Source organism: Entelurus aequoreus, linkage group LG07 (assembly GCF_033978785.1).
Source record: "Entelurus aequoreus isolate RoL-2023_Sb linkage group LG07, RoL_Eaeq_v1.1, whole genome shotgun sequence".
Taxonomy (NCBI): Eukaryota; Metazoa; Chordata; class Actinopteri; order Syngnathiformes; family Syngnathidae; genus Entelurus; species Entelurus aequoreus.
In genome coordinates, this window is record NC_084737.1 from 14,604,522 (window position 1) to 14,625,891 (window position 21,370).

General features: G+C 37.1%; 1 protein-coding gene across 3 annotated transcripts in view; it reads left to right on the top strand.

Annotated features, from left to right (window-relative positions):
* Positions 1-21,370, top strand: part of plxnb3 (plexin B3) — a 135,334-nt gene that overhangs the window by 55,965 nt on the left and 57,999 nt on the right. For all 3 annotated transcript variants that reach the window (XM_062052640.1, XM_062052641.1, XM_062052643.1), the window contains exons 2-3: positions 15,930-16,325; positions 19,873-20,596. In XM_062052640.1, coding sequence (XP_061908624.1) covers positions 15,946-16,325; positions 19,873-20,596 — 1,104 coding nt within the window. In that variant the 5' untranslated portion in view covers positions 15,930-15,945. The remainder of the gene's footprint in view (positions 1-15,929; positions 16,326-19,872; positions 20,597-21,370) is intronic.

The window sequence follows — 21,370 nt, forward strand, 5'->3', positions numbered from 1 at the left end:
ACAACGTGACAACTTCACTGTTTGAAGAAATAACTCGGATATAATAATCAATAATTATAATGATAAACACATAAATAAATATAGATCCAAATGCTGCTGTTCTGCTTATTGTTATTCATGTGCAAAACATAAATAAATAAATAAATAAACGACTCCCAAACGAACTGCTTGCAACTACAAATCGGTTCACTTAAAAGAGTCGTTCAAAAGACTCGATTCGTCCGCGACAGTCACATCTGTGCTGACAAGACGAGGTGTAAGTGCGTGGATCGAGACATACTATTGTCTCGTTTTTTTAACATGAATCACTGATGATGGTTGGTGTACACACACACACACACACACACACACACACACACACACACACACACACACACACACACACACACACACACACACGCACGCGCACACGCAGAATTAGTTGTGCTCATGAATATTTTGTGTCACTGGCAGAGATACAAAGTGTGCTTTCATATCATTTTGTGTCTGACAACTCTCTGTCACACATGCACACACACACACACACACACACACACACACACACACACACACACACGCACACACACACACACACACACACTCCGAGAGATCCCACTGGGACTTAAAGAGTGTGTGTAAAATAAGGGAAGATACAACAAAATAATCCTGCAGCTGTCAAAAGAATCCAAATGCGTAAAGAACCCCTCCCAGAAAGGTCAATAAAACCCTAGCTGCTCGTGGGGAATGTTCTTTACTCCTATTTACGTTCCATTGTCTGTCATATTGTTGGTAATTGTCTCGCATGAATGTTTGCCGTACTTGTCACGTTAATTTATTCAATGTACTTAAAAATGTGTATAAATAAAATTGGAATTAAATAATTAACATTAATACACATTTGAACAGATTTGTCATTAATCTACTTACATGTGTCAAATTAAATGTGGAATAAATAATCAACATTATTAATACACATTTTAATAAATATGTCAATAATTTATTTACTCAAAAAGGTGTCTAATTAAAGTTGGAAATCAATTAAAATTAATACACATTTTAATAAATATGCCATTAATTTAAATAACGTACCTAAATGTTTAAATAAAATTGGAATTGAATAATGAACATTAATACAAATTGTATTAATTGTGTTAATAATTTAGTTAATATACTTACATGTGTCCATTTAAAATTGCAATTAAATAAATTTGAATTATTAAAAATGTTAATAAATGTGTCACTAATTAAAGGTACTTATATAAATAAAAAAAATATGAATTAAATATTTAACATGATTTTCAATAAATGTGTCATTAATTTATCAAATGTACTTAAATGTGTATAAATAAAATTGGAATTAATTGTTTAACAATTCATATATGAATTTCAATAAGTGTCATTAATTTATTTAATGTACTCAAATGGGGATAAATACAATTTGAATTAAATAATTAACATTAATAATTTTTTAAAATAATTTGTCATTAATGTACTTACATGTGTCAAATTTAATTTTAAATAAATGATTAACATTAATTAATAACAATTTTAATAAATATGTCAATAATGTATGTGCCGTCCATCTTAATTATTATTCTCCTTACGCGACTTTTATGTGAAGGCCCCCGCCCTCCCCCAATACAACATTTCTTCATGCTTATTTTTTTGTGTTTTTAAAATTTTTCTACATTTTCAAGTGAATTATAATTTAATTTGATGGATTTTTTTGTACTAAAATGAATTATTAGGACAAAAAAAGCGCACCGGTAAAGAAAAATATATTTTATTTTATTATTCATGGCGTCAAATAAAGTAGGTTTATCACTGGAGAACAAGGAATTAGCTAACACATTTTAAAATTATTCTATTAACATTCTTATAGCAAGTAAGAGTGCATATAGAGCTCACCTCACCCACTAAATTGTAGATAAATAAATAAGAAAGTCTTTATATTAGTCGCACCGGACTATAAGCCGCAGATATATACTTGTTGTGAAATTAGTTATTTACACACAAATATTCTGTAAATGTTTATTTACATACCCTAATTGTTTCCAAACGGTGTCTGTATATATATATATATATATATATATATATATATATATATATATATATATATATATATATATATATATATATATATATATATATATATATATATATATATATATATATATATACACACATATATATATATACACACACACACATATATATATATATATATATATATATATATATATATATATGTACATATATATATATATATATATATATACACACATATATATATATATACACACGCATATATATATATATATATATATATATATATATATATATATATGTACATATATATATACATATATATATATATATATATATATATGTATGCATATATATATACATATATTTGTATATATATATGTACATATATATATATATATATGTATGCATATATATATATACATATATTTGTATATATATATGTACATATATATATATTTTATATATATATATATATACATACACACATACATACATACATACATATATATTTTATATATATATATATACATATATATATACATACACACATACATACATACATATATATATATATATATATATATATATATACATACATAAATACATACATACATACATACATACATACATATATATATGTGTGTATGTATATATACCTGTATATATATATTTATTTTTTCTACACCCTTGGTATAGTTGCCTTACGTGGCACCACAGGTGCTTGGGAAATTTGGCATTATATTTTTTTATCAGTGACGGAGCAGGAAGGGGCTGGGAATACTTTTACGGTATAACTTCCTATGAAGCGCGCCGTCATCCGTTAATTGACGTTTTACTTGCCTTTCTTCACGCAAAACGGGGCCCCCGTCCCCAACAGATCGCGGGTCCCTACGCACAGCGCGCCATCTGCGACGAGTGCGTTTCGTGTACGTAGTTTGTTGGCCGTGACGTCACGCTGGTTTTTTTTTTTTTTTTGGATCCCTCGGCACAAAGTAGAACACGCTGATGTGGAAGTCCTTCACCGTACACACACACACACACACACACGCTTGCAAGAAGTGTGTGTCAACTCTTTGAAGACGGGGACTAAAAGGACCGTGACGTGTGTGTGTGTGTGTGTGTGTGTGTGTGTGTGTGTGTGTGTGTGTGTGTGTGTGTGTGTGTGTGTGTGTGTGTGTGTGTGTGTGTGTGTGTGTGTGTGTGTGTGTGTGTTCTTGTATTTATACCCTTTTTGAGACATCAAGAAGGAAAAGTATCTTCCATATGAGGAGGTGTGAACAAGTGATGACATAAATCATGGTCCCAATAACATTGCATCTAATAGAGAATGTCTCATTAGCACCCCTGGTGGTGACATCTATCAAAATGAGGGTGGTCCCAAAAAGGAGGGATTTTTCACATTGACTGTGTGTCGCTTTTAAAAGTGCTCCCCCTCTGGTCAACATATGAAATAACAAGTGTTTGTAAAAAAAATTGAAGTGCGCCCCCTCTGGTCAACATATGAAATAACAATAATATGAAACATGAAATAACAAGAAATTGAAATGCGCACCTTTGGCCAAAATTAATAAAAAATAAATAAATAAATATGTATATAGAGGCATACTGTAATAACTTGAAGTAAATAATGAAGATTAAATTTTAAAAAATAACTAAAAGCAGTCTTTTTCTCGCAATGCGTTGACTTTTTTCTTATAAAATAAAGTACTATTTCTCATATTCTTTCTGTTTCTGTAATATTGCAATATTTTCTCGTAAAATTATTACTTTTTTATGCAAAATGATTACTTTTTAATGCAAAATGGTGACATTTGTCATTTAAAATCCTGAGCTTCACCACAATACTGGCCATTTTTTTGTTGTTGTTGTAAAACAGTGACTTTTTTTTTTGAGTAAAATGATGACTTTTGTCATCTTTTTGCCAAGCAAAATTCCGATTATTATTATAATATTGCCAAAATTTTAAAGTTTTCTTATAAAATTGGGACTTTTGTCGAGTAAAATTTGACTCTTTTCATTAAAACTTACACCATTTTGAGCTTTTCTTGTAAAATTGCGACTGTTACCGAGTAAAATTCCAACTTTCATCATAATATTGCTCAACTGTTCAGTTTTTCTTGTAAAATTATGACTTTTATTATAGTACTGCCAAAATTCTAAGTTTTCCTAGTGAAATTGTGACCTTTTTCTGGTGAAATTCCAACTCATTTTTCGCAACAAGCTTTTTTATATCTGCATAGTATGTATATATTATTTATGTTGTAAATACACATCTTTATATATCTAGAAAGGGTGGTCCTAAAGAGGTAGGCTTTTTTTTCCGGTCTCAAGAAGGTAACAAATAAAAGAATGTGTGTGTGTGTGTGTGTGTGTGTGTGTGTGTGTGCGTGTGTGTGCGTGTGTGTGTGTGTGTGCGTGTGTGTGTGTGTGCGTGCGTGCGTGCCTGAGGTAAGACAGCGTCTAATATCACCTCGACATGTCGAACACATTTACATAGAGAGCGGAGAAGGAGGGGGTGAGAGCCCCCAAGAGTAAAGGAACACGGAGGAGGCGGGGGAGGAGGGGGCGTGGACGGTGGGGGGCAGGGGGGGCGTGCGAAGAAACAAAAGAGGACTGATGTCGAAACAAACGCTGCGGTTTAACAAAGTAAAGTGCAGAATATTTGAATGTTCCCAAACAGGCGGGGAGTTTTTCACCCCGAGCATCTTCCTGGCTGTTGCCATGGTTACCAGTGCAGGATGCAATTGGGGGCGCGGTGTGAAAGTGACCTGATGCTGCGAACAACAACCAATCACAGCGCGCTCCTCTTTTTTTTCTTTTTTTTTTAATCGATCTATATCACAAGATCTTCTTTTTTACGCCTGGACCCTGGTGGTGCAGTTCTTGTCCAGGCCCCCAGCGTGGTCCCTGGGCCCAGAGGCGCCAACTTTGATGTCCCATAATGCTCTGTGTTCCCCGGGGGGAAGACCGTGTTCTGGGTGTTCTTCAGGAGGTCCTGGGGGTTCATTGGGAAGTCCTTTTTGGACCTCAACTGGCCCTCAGGGGTGGGGGGGTCGGTGGGAAGGTGGTTAGCCTGGTCCTTGACGGGTCCTTGTCGAGGATTATAGTAGTCCTTGAGGACGGTGTGGACAGTCTCTGGGGACTGCAGGAGAAGTCATGAACTGGCCCCTGAGGAGGAAGCCCTGGACAGTCTTCAGAGAGTTCTAGAATAAGTCCTTAAAAGTTCTGGAGTCCTTTAGGGGTTCCACATGATTGAAGTTATAGTGGATTTTATATGCAAAGACATGAATCACTCTTTAATCCAGTGTGTGTGGGGGGCGTGAGAAATAACAGCCTATATGCTAACACATATAGATAGATAAGACTAAACATTCACTTCAGGGGGGGCGTGAGAAATAATAGCCTATACGTTGACACATACATATAGATAAGACTAAACATTCACTTCAGGGGGGGCGTGAGAAATAATAGCCTATATGTTGACACATACAGATAGATAACACAATAAACATTCACTTCAGGAGGGGCGGGAGACATATTAGCCTATATGTTGACACATATAGATAGATAAGACTAAACATTCACTTCAGGGGGGGGGGCGTGAGAAATAACAGCCTATATGTTGACACATACATATAGATAACACAATAAACATTCACTTCAGGGGTGGGGGGGGCGTGAAAAGTTTTTTTGTTCCCTAAAATTTTACTGTGAGCATGAGAGGTAATGGCGTATATGTTGACACATACAGATAGATAACACAATTCACTTCAGGGGGGGCGTGAGAAATAATAGCCTATATGTTGACACATATCAGACAGATCAATCAACATTCACTTCAGGGGGGGCGTGAGAAATAATAGCCTATATCTTGACACGTACGGATAGATTAGACTAAACATTCACTTCAGGGGGGGGCGTGAGAAATAATAGCCTATATGTTGACACGTACAGATAGATAACACAAACATTCACTTCAGGAGGGGCGGGAGAAATATTAGCCTATATGTTGACACATACGGATAGATTAGACTAAACATTCACTTCAGGGGGGGCGTGAGAAATAATAGCCTATATGTTGACACATACAGATAGATAACACAATAAACATTCACTTCAGGAGGGGCGGGAGACATATTAGCCTATATGTTGACACATATAGATAGATAAGACTAAACATTCACTTCAGGGGGGGCGTGAGAAATAACAGCCTATATGTTGACACGTACAGATAGATAAGACTAAACATTCACTTCAGGGGGGCGTGAGAAATAACAGCCTATATGTTGACACATACAGATAGATAACACAATAAACATTCACTTCAGGAGGGCCCGGAGACATATTAGCCTATATGTTGACACATATAGATAGATAAGACTAAACATTCACTTCAGGGGGGGGGCGTGAGAAATAATAGCCTATATGTTGACACATCAGATAGCTAAATAAACATTCACTTCAGGGGGGGCGTGAGGAATAACAGCCTATATGTTGACACATACAGATAGATAACACAATAAAAATTTGCTTCAGGGCGGGCGTGAGAAATAATAGCCTATATGTTGACACATACATATAGATAACACAATAAACATTCACTTCAGGGGGGGGCGTGAAAAGTTTTTTTGTTCCCTAAAATTTTACTGTGAGCATGAGAGGTAATGGCGTATATGTTGACACATACAGATAGATAACACAATTCACTTCAGGGGGGGCGTGAGAAATAATAGCCTATATGTTGACACATATCAGACAGATCAATCAACATTCACTTCAGGGGGGGCGTGAGAAATAATAGCCTATATGTTGACACATATCAGACAGATCAATAAACATTCACTTCAGGAGGGGGCGTGAGAAATAATAACTTATATGTTGACACATACAGACAGATAACACAATAAACATTCACTTTGGGGGGGGGGCGTGAGAAATTATAGCCCATATGTTGACACATATCAGACAGATCCATAAACATTCACTTCAGGGGGGCGTGAGAAATAATAGCCTATATGTTGACACATACAGATAGCTAAATAAACATTCACTTCAGGGGGGGGAGTGAGAAATAATAGCCTATATGTTGACACATATCAGACAGATCCATAAACATTCACTTCAGGGGGGGCGTGAGAAATAATAGCCTATATGTTGACACATCAGATAGCTAAATAAACATTAACTTCAGGGGGGGGGCGTGAGGAATAACAGCCTATATGTTGACACATACAGATAGATAACACAATAAAAATTTGCTTCAGGGGGGGCGTGAGAAATAATAGCCTATGTGTTGACACATACATATAGATAACACAATAAACATTCACTTCAGGGGGGGGCGTGAAAAGTTTTTTTGTTCCCTAAAATTTTACTGTGAGCATGTGAGGTTATGGCGTATATGTTGACACATACAGATAGATAACACAATTCACTTCAGGGGGGGGGGCGTGAGAAATTATAGCCTATATGTTGACACATATCAGCCAGATCAATAAACATTCACTTCAGTAGGAGGCGTGAGAAATAATAGCCTATATGTTGACACATATCAGCCAAATCAATAAACATTCACTTCAGGAGGGGGCGTGAGAAATAATAGCCTATATGTTGACACATACAGATAGATAACACACTAAACATTCACTTTGGGGGGGGGGGCGTGAGAAATTATAGCCCATATGTTGACACATATCAGACAGATCCATAAACATTCACTTCAGGGGGGCGTGAGAAATAATAGCTTATATGTTGACACATACAGATAGCTAAATAAACATTCACTTCAGGGGGGGAGTGAGAAATAATAGACTATATGTTGACACATATCAGACAGATCCATAAACATTCACTTCAGGGGGGGCGTGAGAAATAATAGCCTATATGTTGACACATCAGATAGCTGAATAAACATTCACTTCAGGGGGTGGCGTGAGGAATAACAGCCTATATGTTGACACATACAGATAGATAACACAATAAAAATTTGCTTCAGGGGGGGCGTGAGAAATAATAGCCTATGTGTTGACACATACATATAGATAACACAATAAACATTCACTTCAGGGGGGGGCGTGAAAAGTTTTTTTGTTCCCTAAAATTTTACTGTGAGCATGTGAGGTTATGGCGTATATGTTGACACATACAGATAGATAACACAATTCACTTCAGGGGGGGGCGTGAGAAATTATAGCCTATATGTTGACACATATCAGACAGATCAATAAACATTCACTTCAGGGGGGGCGTGAGAAATAATAGCCTATATGTTGACACATATCAGACAGATCCATAAACATTCACTTCAGGGGGGGCGTGAGAAATAATAGCCTATATGTTGACACATACAGATAGCTAAATAAACATTCACTTCAGGGGGGGCGTGAGAAATAATAGCCTATATGTTGACAGATACAAATAGATCAAACAACATTCACTTCAGGGGGGGGGGGGTGAGAAATAATAGCCTTTTTGTTGACACGTACAGATAGCTAACGCAATAAACATTCGCGTCAGGAGGGGGCGTGAGAAATAATAGCCTATATGTTGACACATATCAGACAGATCAATAAACATTCACTTTAGGGGGGGGCGTGAGAAATAATAGCCTATATGTTGACACATACAGATACATTAGAAAAATAAACATTCACTTCACGGTGGGGGGGTGTGAAAAGTTTTTAGTCTGGTATAAAAATGTAACTGTGGGCTGCATCCAAACTGCCCCTTTGATGCATGAAATCAAATCAAATAAAATAAGATCTGTAGAGTTACTAAATAACTATCTTGACACATACAGATAACAAAATAAACGTACATTTTAAGGGGGGCGTGAAAACTAAATAAAATAATTGCGAGCCCATCAAGTGCAAAGACTTTGCTGTCCAACTTCACTTCCTGACAACCTTCAAGTCTCCTCGCCATGAATTATTGATGACTTCCTTATTATCATAGAAGTGAGTCGCCATGGAAATGTGTTCCGCAGCCTGTGTGTGTGTGCGTGCGTGTGTGTGTGTGTGTGTGTGTGTGTGTGTGTGTGTGTGTGTGTGTGTGTGTGTGTGCGTGCGTGCGTGCGTGCGCCCGAGGCCCCAGCGTATCCCAGCATGCACCGGGGCCAGTTCAGCAGCGAGCGCTCGTTCCTCGCACAGCGGGGGGGCCAGCGGCCGGTGGGGGGGGGGGGGTTGGAGATGCCAATGAATGGAGTTTTTGTATCAAAGCTTTTTGATATTTGAATACAAGGTCAGCGCCCCCTGCAGGCTGCTACCTCTTTGCATGCTAGCAGCGTGTATTTACGGCCCCCGCCCTGACCGTCTCAAGGACGCTCCCAGCGTCCGATGAGGTCTCACTTTGAGTCTATTATGTCTACATCAGGGGGGGGACAAACGTTTTCCACGAAGGCCATTTTGGTTGTTGTCAACTTCAGAACCAGTACATTACGTAGATTTTTTATCCCAAGAACTATAGGAAATGCCATTTCAGGAGAAGTTTCGTGCGAATGCGGAAGGGCCAAAGCCGAATTGAGATGCTAACAGCTAGCTCGCTGTCCAGATAGCGTCAAAATAAGCTAAAAAAGTTAGCATGTCAGCTGTACTGTGCTAACAATAGCATACTTACAGTTAGCGTTATTAAAATACCCAAATATACGACACTGAGGTGTATATCTGCTAAATTGGCTAAAAAGGTTAGCATGTCAGCAGTACTATGCTAACAATAGCATACTTACAGCTAGCATTATTAAAATACCCAAATATACGACACTGAGATGTATACTTGCTAAATGAGCTAAAAAAGTTAGCATGTCAGCAGTACTATGCTAACAATAGCATACTTGCAGTTAGCGTTAGTAAAATACCCCAAAATTTGACACTTCGGTGTATATCTGCTAAATTAGCTAAAAAAGTTAACATGGCAGCAGTACTATGTTAACAATAGCATACATGCAGTTAGCATTATTAAAATACCCAAATATACGATACTGAGGTGTACACCTGCTAAATTAGCTAAAAAAGTTAGCATGTCAGCAGTAATATGCTAACAATAGCATACTTACAGTTAGCGTTAGTAAAATACCCAAATATCCGACACTGAGGTGTATATCTGCTAAATTAGCTAAAAAAGTTAACATGTCAGCAGTACTATGCTAACAATAGCATACTTACAGTTAGCGTTAGTAAAATACCCAAATATCCGCACTGATGGGTATACCTGCTAAATTAGCTAAAAAGGTTAGCATGTCAGCAGTACTATGCTAACAATAGCATACTTACAGTTAGCATTATTAAAATACCAAAATATACGACACTGAGATGTATACTTGCTAAATTAGCTAAAAAAGTTAACATGTCAGCAGTACTATGCTAACAATAGCATACTTGCAGTTAGCGTTAGTAAAATACCCCAAAATTTGACACTTCGGTGTATATCTGCTAAATTAGCTAAACAAAGTTAACATGGCAGCAGTACTATGCTAACAATAGCATACATGCAGTTAGCATTATTAAAATACCCAAATATACGACACTGAGGTGTACACCTGCTAAATTAGCTAAAAAAGTTAGCATGTCAGCAGTACTATGCTAACAATAGCATACTTACAGTTAGCGTTAGTAAAATACCCAAATATACGACACTGAGGTGTACACCTGCTAAATTAGCTAAAAAAGTTAGCATGTCAGCTGTACTATGCTAACAATAGCATACTTACAGTTAGCGTTAGTAAAATACCCAAATATCCGACACTGAGGTGTATATCTGCTAAATTAGCTAAAAAAGTTAACATGGCAGCAGTACTATGCTAACAATAGCATACATGCACTTAGCATTATTAAAATACCCAAATATACGACACTGATGGGTATACCTGCTAAATTAGCTAAAAAAGTTAGCATGTCAGCAGTACTATGCTAACAATAGCATACTTGCAGTTAGCGTTAGTAAAATACCCCAAAATTTGACACTTAGGTGTATATCTGTTAAATTAGCTAAAAAAGTTAGCATGTCAGCAGTACTATGCTAACAATAGCATACTTACGGTTAGCATTAGTAAAATACCAAAATATACGACACTGCTACCAGTTAAATTAGTAAAAAAAAAAAAAAAATGACATACCAATGTTAGCATGTTGAAATACTGTGCCAACATATAGTACTTTGCGAAGTATACCTAAAAAATGTGTTAAAAATGCTAGCATAGTAGCGTTAGCATACCAACATGTTACTCTGGTATGAATAGTTATTTGGGGTGCACAAAAAAATCGATTCACATCCGAATTGCGATTCTTCTAAATCAATTCAAAATGTTCAAAAAACTTTAAAAAATAAATACAATTCTAACCTATTACTATAATTATACAAACCCCAAAAGCAGTGAAGTTGTCACGTTGTGTAAATGGTAAACAAAAACAGAATACAATGATTTGCAAATCATTTTCAACTTATATTCAATTGAATAGACTGCAAAGACAAGATATTTCATGTTCACACTGAGAAACCTGATTTTTTTTGCAAATAATTATTGCAAACAAGTTGTCACAGGGGCATTTTTACCACTGTGTTACATGGCCTTTCCTTTTAACAACACTCAGTAAACGTTTGGGAACTGAGGAGACACATTTTTGAAGCTTCTCAGGTGGAATTATTTCCCATTCTTGCTTGATGTACAGCTTAAGTTGTTCAACAGTCCGGGGGTCTCCGTTGTGCTATTTTAGGCTTCATAATGCACCACACATTTTCAATGGGAGACAGGTCTGGACTACAGGCAGGCCAGTCTAGTACCCGCACTCTTTTACTACGAAGCCACGTTGATGTAACACGTGCCTTGGCATTGTCTTGCTGAAATAAGCAGGGGCGTCCATGGTAATGTTGCTTGGATGGTAACATATGTTGCTCCAAAACCTGTATGTACCTTTCAGCATTAATGTTGCCTTCACAGATGTGTAAGTTACCCATGTCTTGGGCACTAATACACCCCCATACCATCACAGATGCTGGCTTTTACACTTTGCGCCTAGAACAATACGGATGGTTCTTTTCCTCTTTGGTCCGGAGGACACGACGTCCACAGTTTCCAAAAACAATTTGAAATGTGGACTCGTCAGACCACAGAACACTTTTCCACTTTGCATCAGTCCATCTTAGATGAGCTCAGGCCCAGCGAAGCGTTTCTGGGTGTTGTTGATAAATGGCTGTCTCTTTGCATAGTAGAGTTTAAACTTGCACTTGCAGATGTAGCGACCAACTGTAGTTACCGACAGTGGTTTTCTGAAGTGTTCCTGAGCCCATGTGGTGATATCCTTTACACACCGACGTCGCTTTTTGGTGCAGTAGCACCTGAGGGATCCAAGGTCTGTAATATCATGGCTTACGTGCAGTGATTTCTCCAGATTCTCTGAACCTTTTGATGATATTACGGAGCGTAGATGGTGAAATCCTTAAATTCCTTGCAATAGCTGGTTGAGAAATGTTGTTCTGAAACAATTTGCTCAGGCATTTGTTGACAAAGTGGTGACCCTCGCCCCATCCTTGTTTGTGAATGACTGAGCATTTCATGGAAGCTGCTTTTATACCCAATCATGGCACCCACCTGTTCCCAATTAGCCTGTTCACCTGTGGGATGTTCCAAATAAGTGTTTGCATTCCTCAACTCTCTCAGTCTTTTTTGCCACTCGTGCCAGCTTTTTTGGAAACATGTTGCCGGCATTAAATTCCAAATGAGGTAATATTTGCAAAAAATAACACCGTTTCTAAGTGTGAACATTAAGTATCTTGTCTTTGCAGTCTATTCAATTGAATATAAGTTAAAAAGGATTTGCAAATCATTGTATTCTGTTTTTATTTACCATTTACACAACGTGACAACTTCACTGCTTTTGGGGTTTGTAATTATTATACCAAATAGCACATGGCGAGACTCCGTTTGCATCGAGAATCGATTCAGAATCTAATTGTCACCCCAGGAATCGGATTGGATCGTTAGGTGCCCAAAGATTCACACTTTTAATACCTATGAAGTTAACTGGCATATTAACGTAACGTCAAGTAACAAAATATTTGACGCTGAGGTGTACAGCTGCAACGTTTGCCCCGAAAAAAGCTAGCATGCTAACATTACAATGCTAACGATTGTGTTAAAAAATGATGGTCTACATCAGTGTTTTTCAACCTTTTTTGAGCCATTTTTTTTGCGTTGAAAAAAATCCGGCGGCACACCACTAGCAGAAATCAATAAAAAACGAAACTCAGTTGACAGTAAAAAGTCGCAATTGTTGGATATGACTAGGGCGGGGGTCGGCAACCCGCATGCGGCTCTTTAGCGCCGCCCTAGTGGCTCTCCTGAGCTTTTTCAAAAATGTATGAAAAATGGAAAAAGATGAGGGGAAAAAATATATATTTTTTGTGTTAATATGGTTTCTGTATGAGGACAAACATGACACAAACCTCCCTAATTGTTATAAAGCACACTGTTTGTATTAAACATGCTTCACTGATTCGAGTATTTGGCGAGCGCCGTTTTGTCCTACTAATTTTGGCGGTCCTTGAACTCATCGTAGTTTCTTTACATGTATAACTTTCTCCGCCTTTCTAGGACGTGTTTTATGCCACTTCTTTTTCTGTCTCATTTTGTCCACCAAACTTTTAACGTTGTGCGTGAATGCACAAAGGTGAGTTTTGTTGACGTTATTGACTTGTGTGGAGTGCTAAATCGGACATATTTGGTCACTGCATGACTGCAAGCTAAGCGATGCTAACATGCTATTTAGGCTAGCTATATGTACATATTGCATCATTATGCCTCATTTGTAGCTATATTTGAGCTCATTTAGTTTCATTTAAGTCCTCTTAATTCAATGTATATCTCTTGACACACTATATGTAAGATGGCTTTTAATTTTTTGCGGCTCCAGACAGATTTGTTTTAGTATTTTTGGTCCAATATGGCTCTTTCAACATTTTGGGTTGCCGACCCCTGCTTTAAACCATAACCAACCATGCATCACTATAGCTCTTGTCTCAAAGTAGGTGTACTGTAACGACTTATTTGGACTTTTTTGCTGTTTTCCTGAGTGTAATGTTTTACTTCTTGTCTTGCGCCCCTATTTTGGTGGCTTTTTCTTTTTTGGGGGGATATTTTCCTGTAGCAGTTTCATGTCTTCCTTTTTAGCGATATTTCCTGCATCTACTTTGTTTTAGCAATCGAGAATATTTCAGTTGTTTTTATCCTTCTTTGTGTGGACATTGTTGATTGTCATGTCATGATAGGGACGGCGTGGCGAAGTTGGTAGAGTGGCCGTGTCAGCAATCGGAGTGTTGCTGGTTACTGGGGTTCAATCCCCACCTTCAACCTTCCTAGTCACGTCCGTTGTGTCCTTGGGCAAGACACTTCACCCTTGCTCCTGATGGCTGCTGGTTAGCGCCTTGCATGGCAGCTCAAGCCATCAGTGTGTGAATGTGTGTGTGAATGGGTGAATGTGGAAATACTGTCAAAGCGCTTTGAGTACCTTGAAGGTAGAAAAGCGCTATACAAGTATAACCCATTTATCATTATTTATCATTTATGTGCGGATGTACATTTGCTCCACAGTAAGTCTTTGCTGTCGTCCAGCATTCTGTTTTTGTTGACTTTGTAGCCAGTTCAGTTTTAGTTTTGTTCTGCATAGCCTTCCCTAAGCTTCAATGCCTTTTCTTAGGGGCGCTCACCTTTTGTTTATTTATGGTTTAAGCATTAGATACCTTTTTACCTGCACTCTGCCTCCCGCTGTTTCCGACATCTACAAAGCAATTAGCTACCGGCTGCCACCTACTGATATGGAAGAGTATTACACGGTTACTCTGCCGAAATCTAGACAGCACCGACAGTCAACAACAACACATCATTTGCAGACTATAATTACTGGTTTGCAAAAAATATTTTTAACTATAGATGTCCGATAATATCGGCCGATAAATGCTTTAAAATGTAATATCGGAAATTATCGGTATCGGTTTTTTTATTATCGGTATGTTTTTTTTTAATTATAATTTTTTTTTTTTTTATTAAGTCAACATAAAAAACACAAGATACACTTACAATTAGTGCACCAACCCAAAAAAACTCCCTCCCCCATTTACACTCATTCACACAAAAGGGTTGTTTCTTTCTGTTATTAATATTCTGGTTCCTACATTATATATCAATATATATCAATACAGTCTGCAAGGGATACAGTCCGTAAGCACACATGATTGTGCGTGCTGCTGGTCCACTAATAGTACTAACCTTTAACAGTTAATTTGACTCATTTTCATTCATTACTAGTTTCTATGTAACTGTTTTTATATTGTTTTACTTTCTTTTTTATTCAAGAAAATGTTTTTAATTTATTTATCTTTTATTTTATTATTTTTTAACCATACCTGGTTGTCCAAATTAGGCATAATAATGTGTTCATTCCACAACTGTTGATATCGGTATCGCTTGATATCGGTATCGGTAATTAAAGAGTTGGACAATATCAGAATATCGGATATCGGCAAAAAGCCATTTTCGGACATCCCTATTTTTAACCCAAATAGGTGAAATGAGATCATCTCCCACGGCACACCAGACTGTATCTCACGGCCGCGGCACAGTGGTTGAAAAACACTGGTCTACATGATGCATCTGATCTAATGTCATTTAACGTGATCTAAGGAAAACATAAATTATATTTAATATATAATGATAATATTTACATCTTTTTTAATCTTGTTAGCCACACAGTTTGAACAGTAACACTGTGTACTTGGAATATAGGACACAATTGTTATTTTCCTTTTTCCAAATATCTAGATAGAATTGGTCAAACTGTGGACCCCAAAAGCCAAAGAAAAAAGCAGATTTGTACGTGCCTGTCAATCAAACAGGTGTGGTCTCTCCCCGGCAGGTGAGGAGGAGCCGCCATGTTGGCCTCCTGGACCCCCCCGTCTCTCCTCCTCCTCCTCCTCTTCCTCCTGCCCTCGGACTCCTCGGTGCGCTGGGTGAGCCTGCGCGGCGCCCCCCTCCGCCACCTGCTGCTGGACCCCCAGTCCGGGTGGGTGTACGTGGGCGGGGTGGACCACCTGTACCAGCTGACCTCGGACCTGGAGCCCGTGTTCCAGGTGAAGACGGGCCCCCACCTGGACTCCCCCGACTGCCTGCCCCCCATCATACCCGCCCACTGCCCCTCGGCCAGGCCCACCCACAACCACAACAAGCTGCTGCTGCTGGAGGCGGGGCCGGGGGCGGAGCCCGGCAGCGTCATCGTCTGCGGCTCGCTCTACCAGGGCATCTGTGAAAAGAGGTAAGTGGGCGTGGCCTCTGGTGATGTGCGATACCGCTGATTGTCTGTACAATCCGATACCGATACCTGGCGTGCTTGCTCAAATTAAATATTAACATCCATCCATTTTCTACAGCTTGTCCCTTTAACATATTTTTCTAGCATTTTTTAAAAAAGAGCAAAGAATTGGAATGTAATGAGAACAATCTGAACATTTTATACTAATGGTTAATAATATTCACTCATTCACCTATAACACAAAGTTCAATCAATCAATCAATCAATCAATGTTTATTTATATAGCCCTAAATCACAAGTGTCTCAAAGGGCTGTGTTGTCTTTAAAAAAATATTAAAAATATCAAAATGGCCGTCACATATTTGACTTTTCAGTATGCGGCCCTTTTTGGAAAAAGTTTAGACACCCCTATTCTAAACAATTAGAAGCTTTCAAAATATAAAATATACTTAAAATATAGACAAAGTTTAGTTAGTAAAAATAAAATAATACTAACTTATGAATTAATTTAAAAATTACATCAACCATAATAAACAGTATTAAATGTGTAAATGAACATTAATATTAATATTTATTTAGATTATGCAGATAAAGAACCCTATTATTTTTTTTAAAGTATACTCTTACATGGGGAAAAAACGGTAAAAATGTCCGAAAAAAGAGCAAAATAATTAGTATGCAATGAAAAAAACTCGGAAATATTAGAAGCTTTCAAAATAAAAGTAAAATATACTTCAAATATAAACAAAGTTTAGTTAGTAAAAATAAAATAATACTAACTGATTAATTAATTAGAGAAATGACAACAACCATAATAAACAGTGTTAAATGTGTAACTGAATGTTAATAATAAAAAATAGTAAAAATTTAGGAAAAAAATAACAAAAGCTGAACATTTTTAAAGTAATAATTATTATTAATAAACTAATTTACCTATAACTCAAAGTTTTGTCTTTAAATATATATAATATCTGTTTTTAGCATTTTGTTTTAAATACAGAGATATCAGAATGGGTGCCCCATACTTGACTTTTCAATATTTGGCCCTCAGGCTTTCAAAATATAAAATATACTTAAAATATAAACCAAGTTTAGTTAGTAAAAATAAAATAATACTAACTTAGGAATTAATTTAAAAAAATTACAACAACCATAATAAACACTGTTAAATGTGTAACTGAACATTAATATTAATATTTATTTAGATTATGCAGATAAATAACCCTATTATTATTAAAAAAAAGTCTACTCTTACATGGGGGAAAAACTGTAAAAATTTCAGAAAAAAGAGCAAAAAAATTAGTATGCAATGAAAAAAACTCGGAAATGTTAGAAGCTTTCAAAATAAAAGTAAAATATACTTCAAATATAAACAAAGTTTAGTTAGCAAAAATAAAATAATACTAACTTATGAATCAATTTGAAAAATGACAACAACCATAATAAACACTGTTAAATGTGTAACTGAAAATTAATATTAATATTTATTTAGATTATACAGATAAATAACCCTATTATTATTATTTTTTTTCTACTCTTACATGGAGAAAAAACTGTAAAATGTCAGAAAAAAGACCAAAAAAATTAGTATGGAATGAAAAAAACTCGGAAACATTAAAAGCTTTCAAAATAAAAGTAAAATATACTTCAAATATAAACAACGTTTAGTTAGTAGAAATAAAATAATACTAACTTATGAATTAATTTGAAAAATGACAACAACCATAATAAACACTGTTTAATGTGTAACTGAACATTAATAATAATATTTATTTAGGTTATGCAGATAAACAACCAAATTATTATAATTTTTTTTTTTCTATTCTTACATGGAAACAAAACAATAGTAAAAATGTAAGAACAAAGAACAAAAGCTGAACATTTTTAAACTAATAATTCATAATAGTAAAGTAATTTACCTACAACTCAAAGTTGTGTCTTTAAATATATATATATAATATTTGTTTTTAGCATTTTTTTTTAAAATAAAAAAATATCAAAATGGCCCCCAATTATTAAAAATCTGAAATGTTGTAACTAAGAATTTAAAATTATATACTTAGTCACCAATAATACAAAGCTTACACAATATCTGTTTTTAGCAATTTTTAAATAATAAATATCCAAATGGAAAGATATTTGGCACTTATTGAAAAAGTTTACACACCCCTGATCTAAAATATTAGAAGCTTTCAAAGTAAAAGTAAATTATACTTTAAATATAAGCAAAGAAGAAGTAAAAATAATGTAATACTAACTTATGAATTAATCTGAAAAATGACAACAACCATAATAAAAAGTGTTAAATGCAGTGTTTCCCACACATTCATTTATTTGTGGCGGCCCGCCACGAAAGAATTACGTCCGCCACAAATAAAAAGGCAAATCATATAGTTGATGTAGATGCCCATATCGGCTGTACAGATTTACTTTACAAAAGAGAAGTGTAGGATACTTCTCTTGTGGCCTTATTTGTATTTGACTTTATTAAATGTATTTATATTAGAAACACAACATGTGTATATAACAAAGGGTGCAAAGTCTGCAGGCAGTAGGAAACACATGGTTAAGTGTAGGGAGTAAAACTGATGGCAGTCTAAAGTTCAAGATTTTTGGAGCTCTTTGTTCAGTGGATCAGATGTTTGATGAAGCTCTGTGTCTATCTACCACCACTACTGTTTTATGTTTATTTGTTACTGACTGTGGCAGGACACCTCTGCCTCTGTTTCACTTTATGTTGCTGGTAAATAATATGGTTGTAGTAGTAGGCTAAAGTTAAATTATTTAGTATGCACTAATTAAAGGGGCAGAGCTTTATGAGACATTTTAGCTTTTATATTTTATAAGATATATTTTTTGTAAGAACCACAATTAATAAATATATTTCAGTGAATAACTTATTGTTCAAATCTGTATATAAATATGTACATAAAGTGTTGTAATTATATTGTAAAATGGATGGATGGATGGACGTTTAAAACAAAACTGTTATTATTAATTAGTAAGCATACATTTTTTGAGCCTTTTTAGAGAAAATCATATCATTGTAGTAAATTACGCAAATTACTCGATGATGTCATGGTGACCACGCCCATAGCCACGCCCATAGCAACGCCCCCACCGCCACAGGTATCTTGGCAGTTTATGGGAAACACTGAAATGTGAACATTAATATTTATTTAGACTATGCAGTTAAATAACTGTATTATTATTATTTTTATCCTATTCTTACATGGGGAAAAAAACAGTAAAGATCTAACAAAAAAGAGCAAAAAAATTAGTATGCAATGAAAAAAATCTGAAATGTTGTAACTAATAGTTAATAATAATATACCTATAATACAAAGCTGACACAATATCTGTTTTTAGCATTTTTTTAAATAATAAAATATCAAAATACTTTTCAACAGTATGGATAGTTGGATTTGAGAGTTAATATTGGAGCAGAAAAATGTGGTATCGGCGGCATGGACATTTCAGTATCGGTCCGCACATCACTCGTGGTCCGGTGTGGTTCTGACTCGGGTGTGGTTGTGACTTTGTGGTGCAGGAGTGTGTCCAACATCTCCCAGCTGGTCTACCAGTCGTCCAACCCGGTGGACACGGAGTACGTCGCCGCCAACGACCCCCACGTATCCACCGTGGGCATCGTGCTGACCACGGGGGGCGGAGCCGACGGCTCGATGCTGCGTTTCATGCTGGTGGGGCGGGGCTTCACCGGCAAGGGCCTGGGCGACATCCCGCCCATCACGGCGCGCCGTCTTTACCCGGCGGTCTTCCCTCGCCGCGCCTTCGGCCAGGAGGACGAGCTGGGCAAGCTGACCATCGGCAGCTACTCGGAGTACGACAGCCACTTCGTCAAGGCGCTGGCCATCGGCGACCACGTCTACTTCCTCTTCTCGCGGCGGGACGTGCGCTACAAGAGGGAGCACGGCACCTACATGGCCCGCCTCTGCGTCGCCGACCGCGACTTCGACTCCTACGTGGAGGTGCCGCTGCTCTGCCGGGGTGGCCACAACCTGGCCCAGGGGGCGTGGCTCGGCCGGCGCTCGGGAAAGCCCGCGCTCTTCGTGGCCATGGCGGCCGGCTGGGCGCCCACGTCGGTGTCCACGGACAAGTCGGCGCTGTGCATCTACGGCGTGGAGGAGCTGGACGCCGCCATGAAGGCGGCGCGGGTGTCGTGCTACACCAAAGGAGGGCGCGGGGTCAAAGGGCAGGAGGAGGAGGCCTACGTGGTCTACACGTCCTCGTCTCACTGCCTCACCCTCCCCGAGGTAAACACTCCCAGCATGCACTGGGGCATTCAGACGCGGGAAAGGTTGGTCAGCAAGATGACAACTTGTCACTGTGGTGATGTCATCGCAGATTACAACATGTTGACTGACCTCAATACTCACTCACTGTGTGTGTGTGTGTGTGTGTGTATGTGTGTGTGTGTGTGTGTGTGTGGATTACAGTTGATAGCCTCAGCAGCTGGAATCATCAGCAGACAGCTGTCACTCAAACACAGCTGGAAGTATCTGATCTGACCCACAAAACACACTTACACACACGCACACATTTTTTATTACAACACACACACATTCTTGTATTTCTTACCATCTTGAGACCTGAGAAAAAAGCCTACCTCTTTCTAGATATATAAAGATGTGTATTTACAACATTAATAATATATACATACTATGCAAATATAAAAAAAGCTTGTTGTGAAAAATGAGTTGGAATTTCACAAGAAAAATGTCACAATTTCACAAGAAAAACTTCGAATTTTGGCGGTTATAATAAAAGTCCTCATTTTACTCAACGCAAGTCAAAGTGTTACAATAAAAACTGAACGTTTGTGCAATATTACGATAAAAGTTGGAATTTTACTCAATAACAGTCGCAATTTGGCAAGAAAAGCTTAACATTTAGCCAATTTTATAAAAAAGAGTCGTCATTTTACTCCACAAAAGCCACAATTTTATAAGGAAACTTTAACATTTTGGCAATATTATAATAACAATCTGAATTTTTACTTGGCAAAATGATGACAAACGTCATAATTT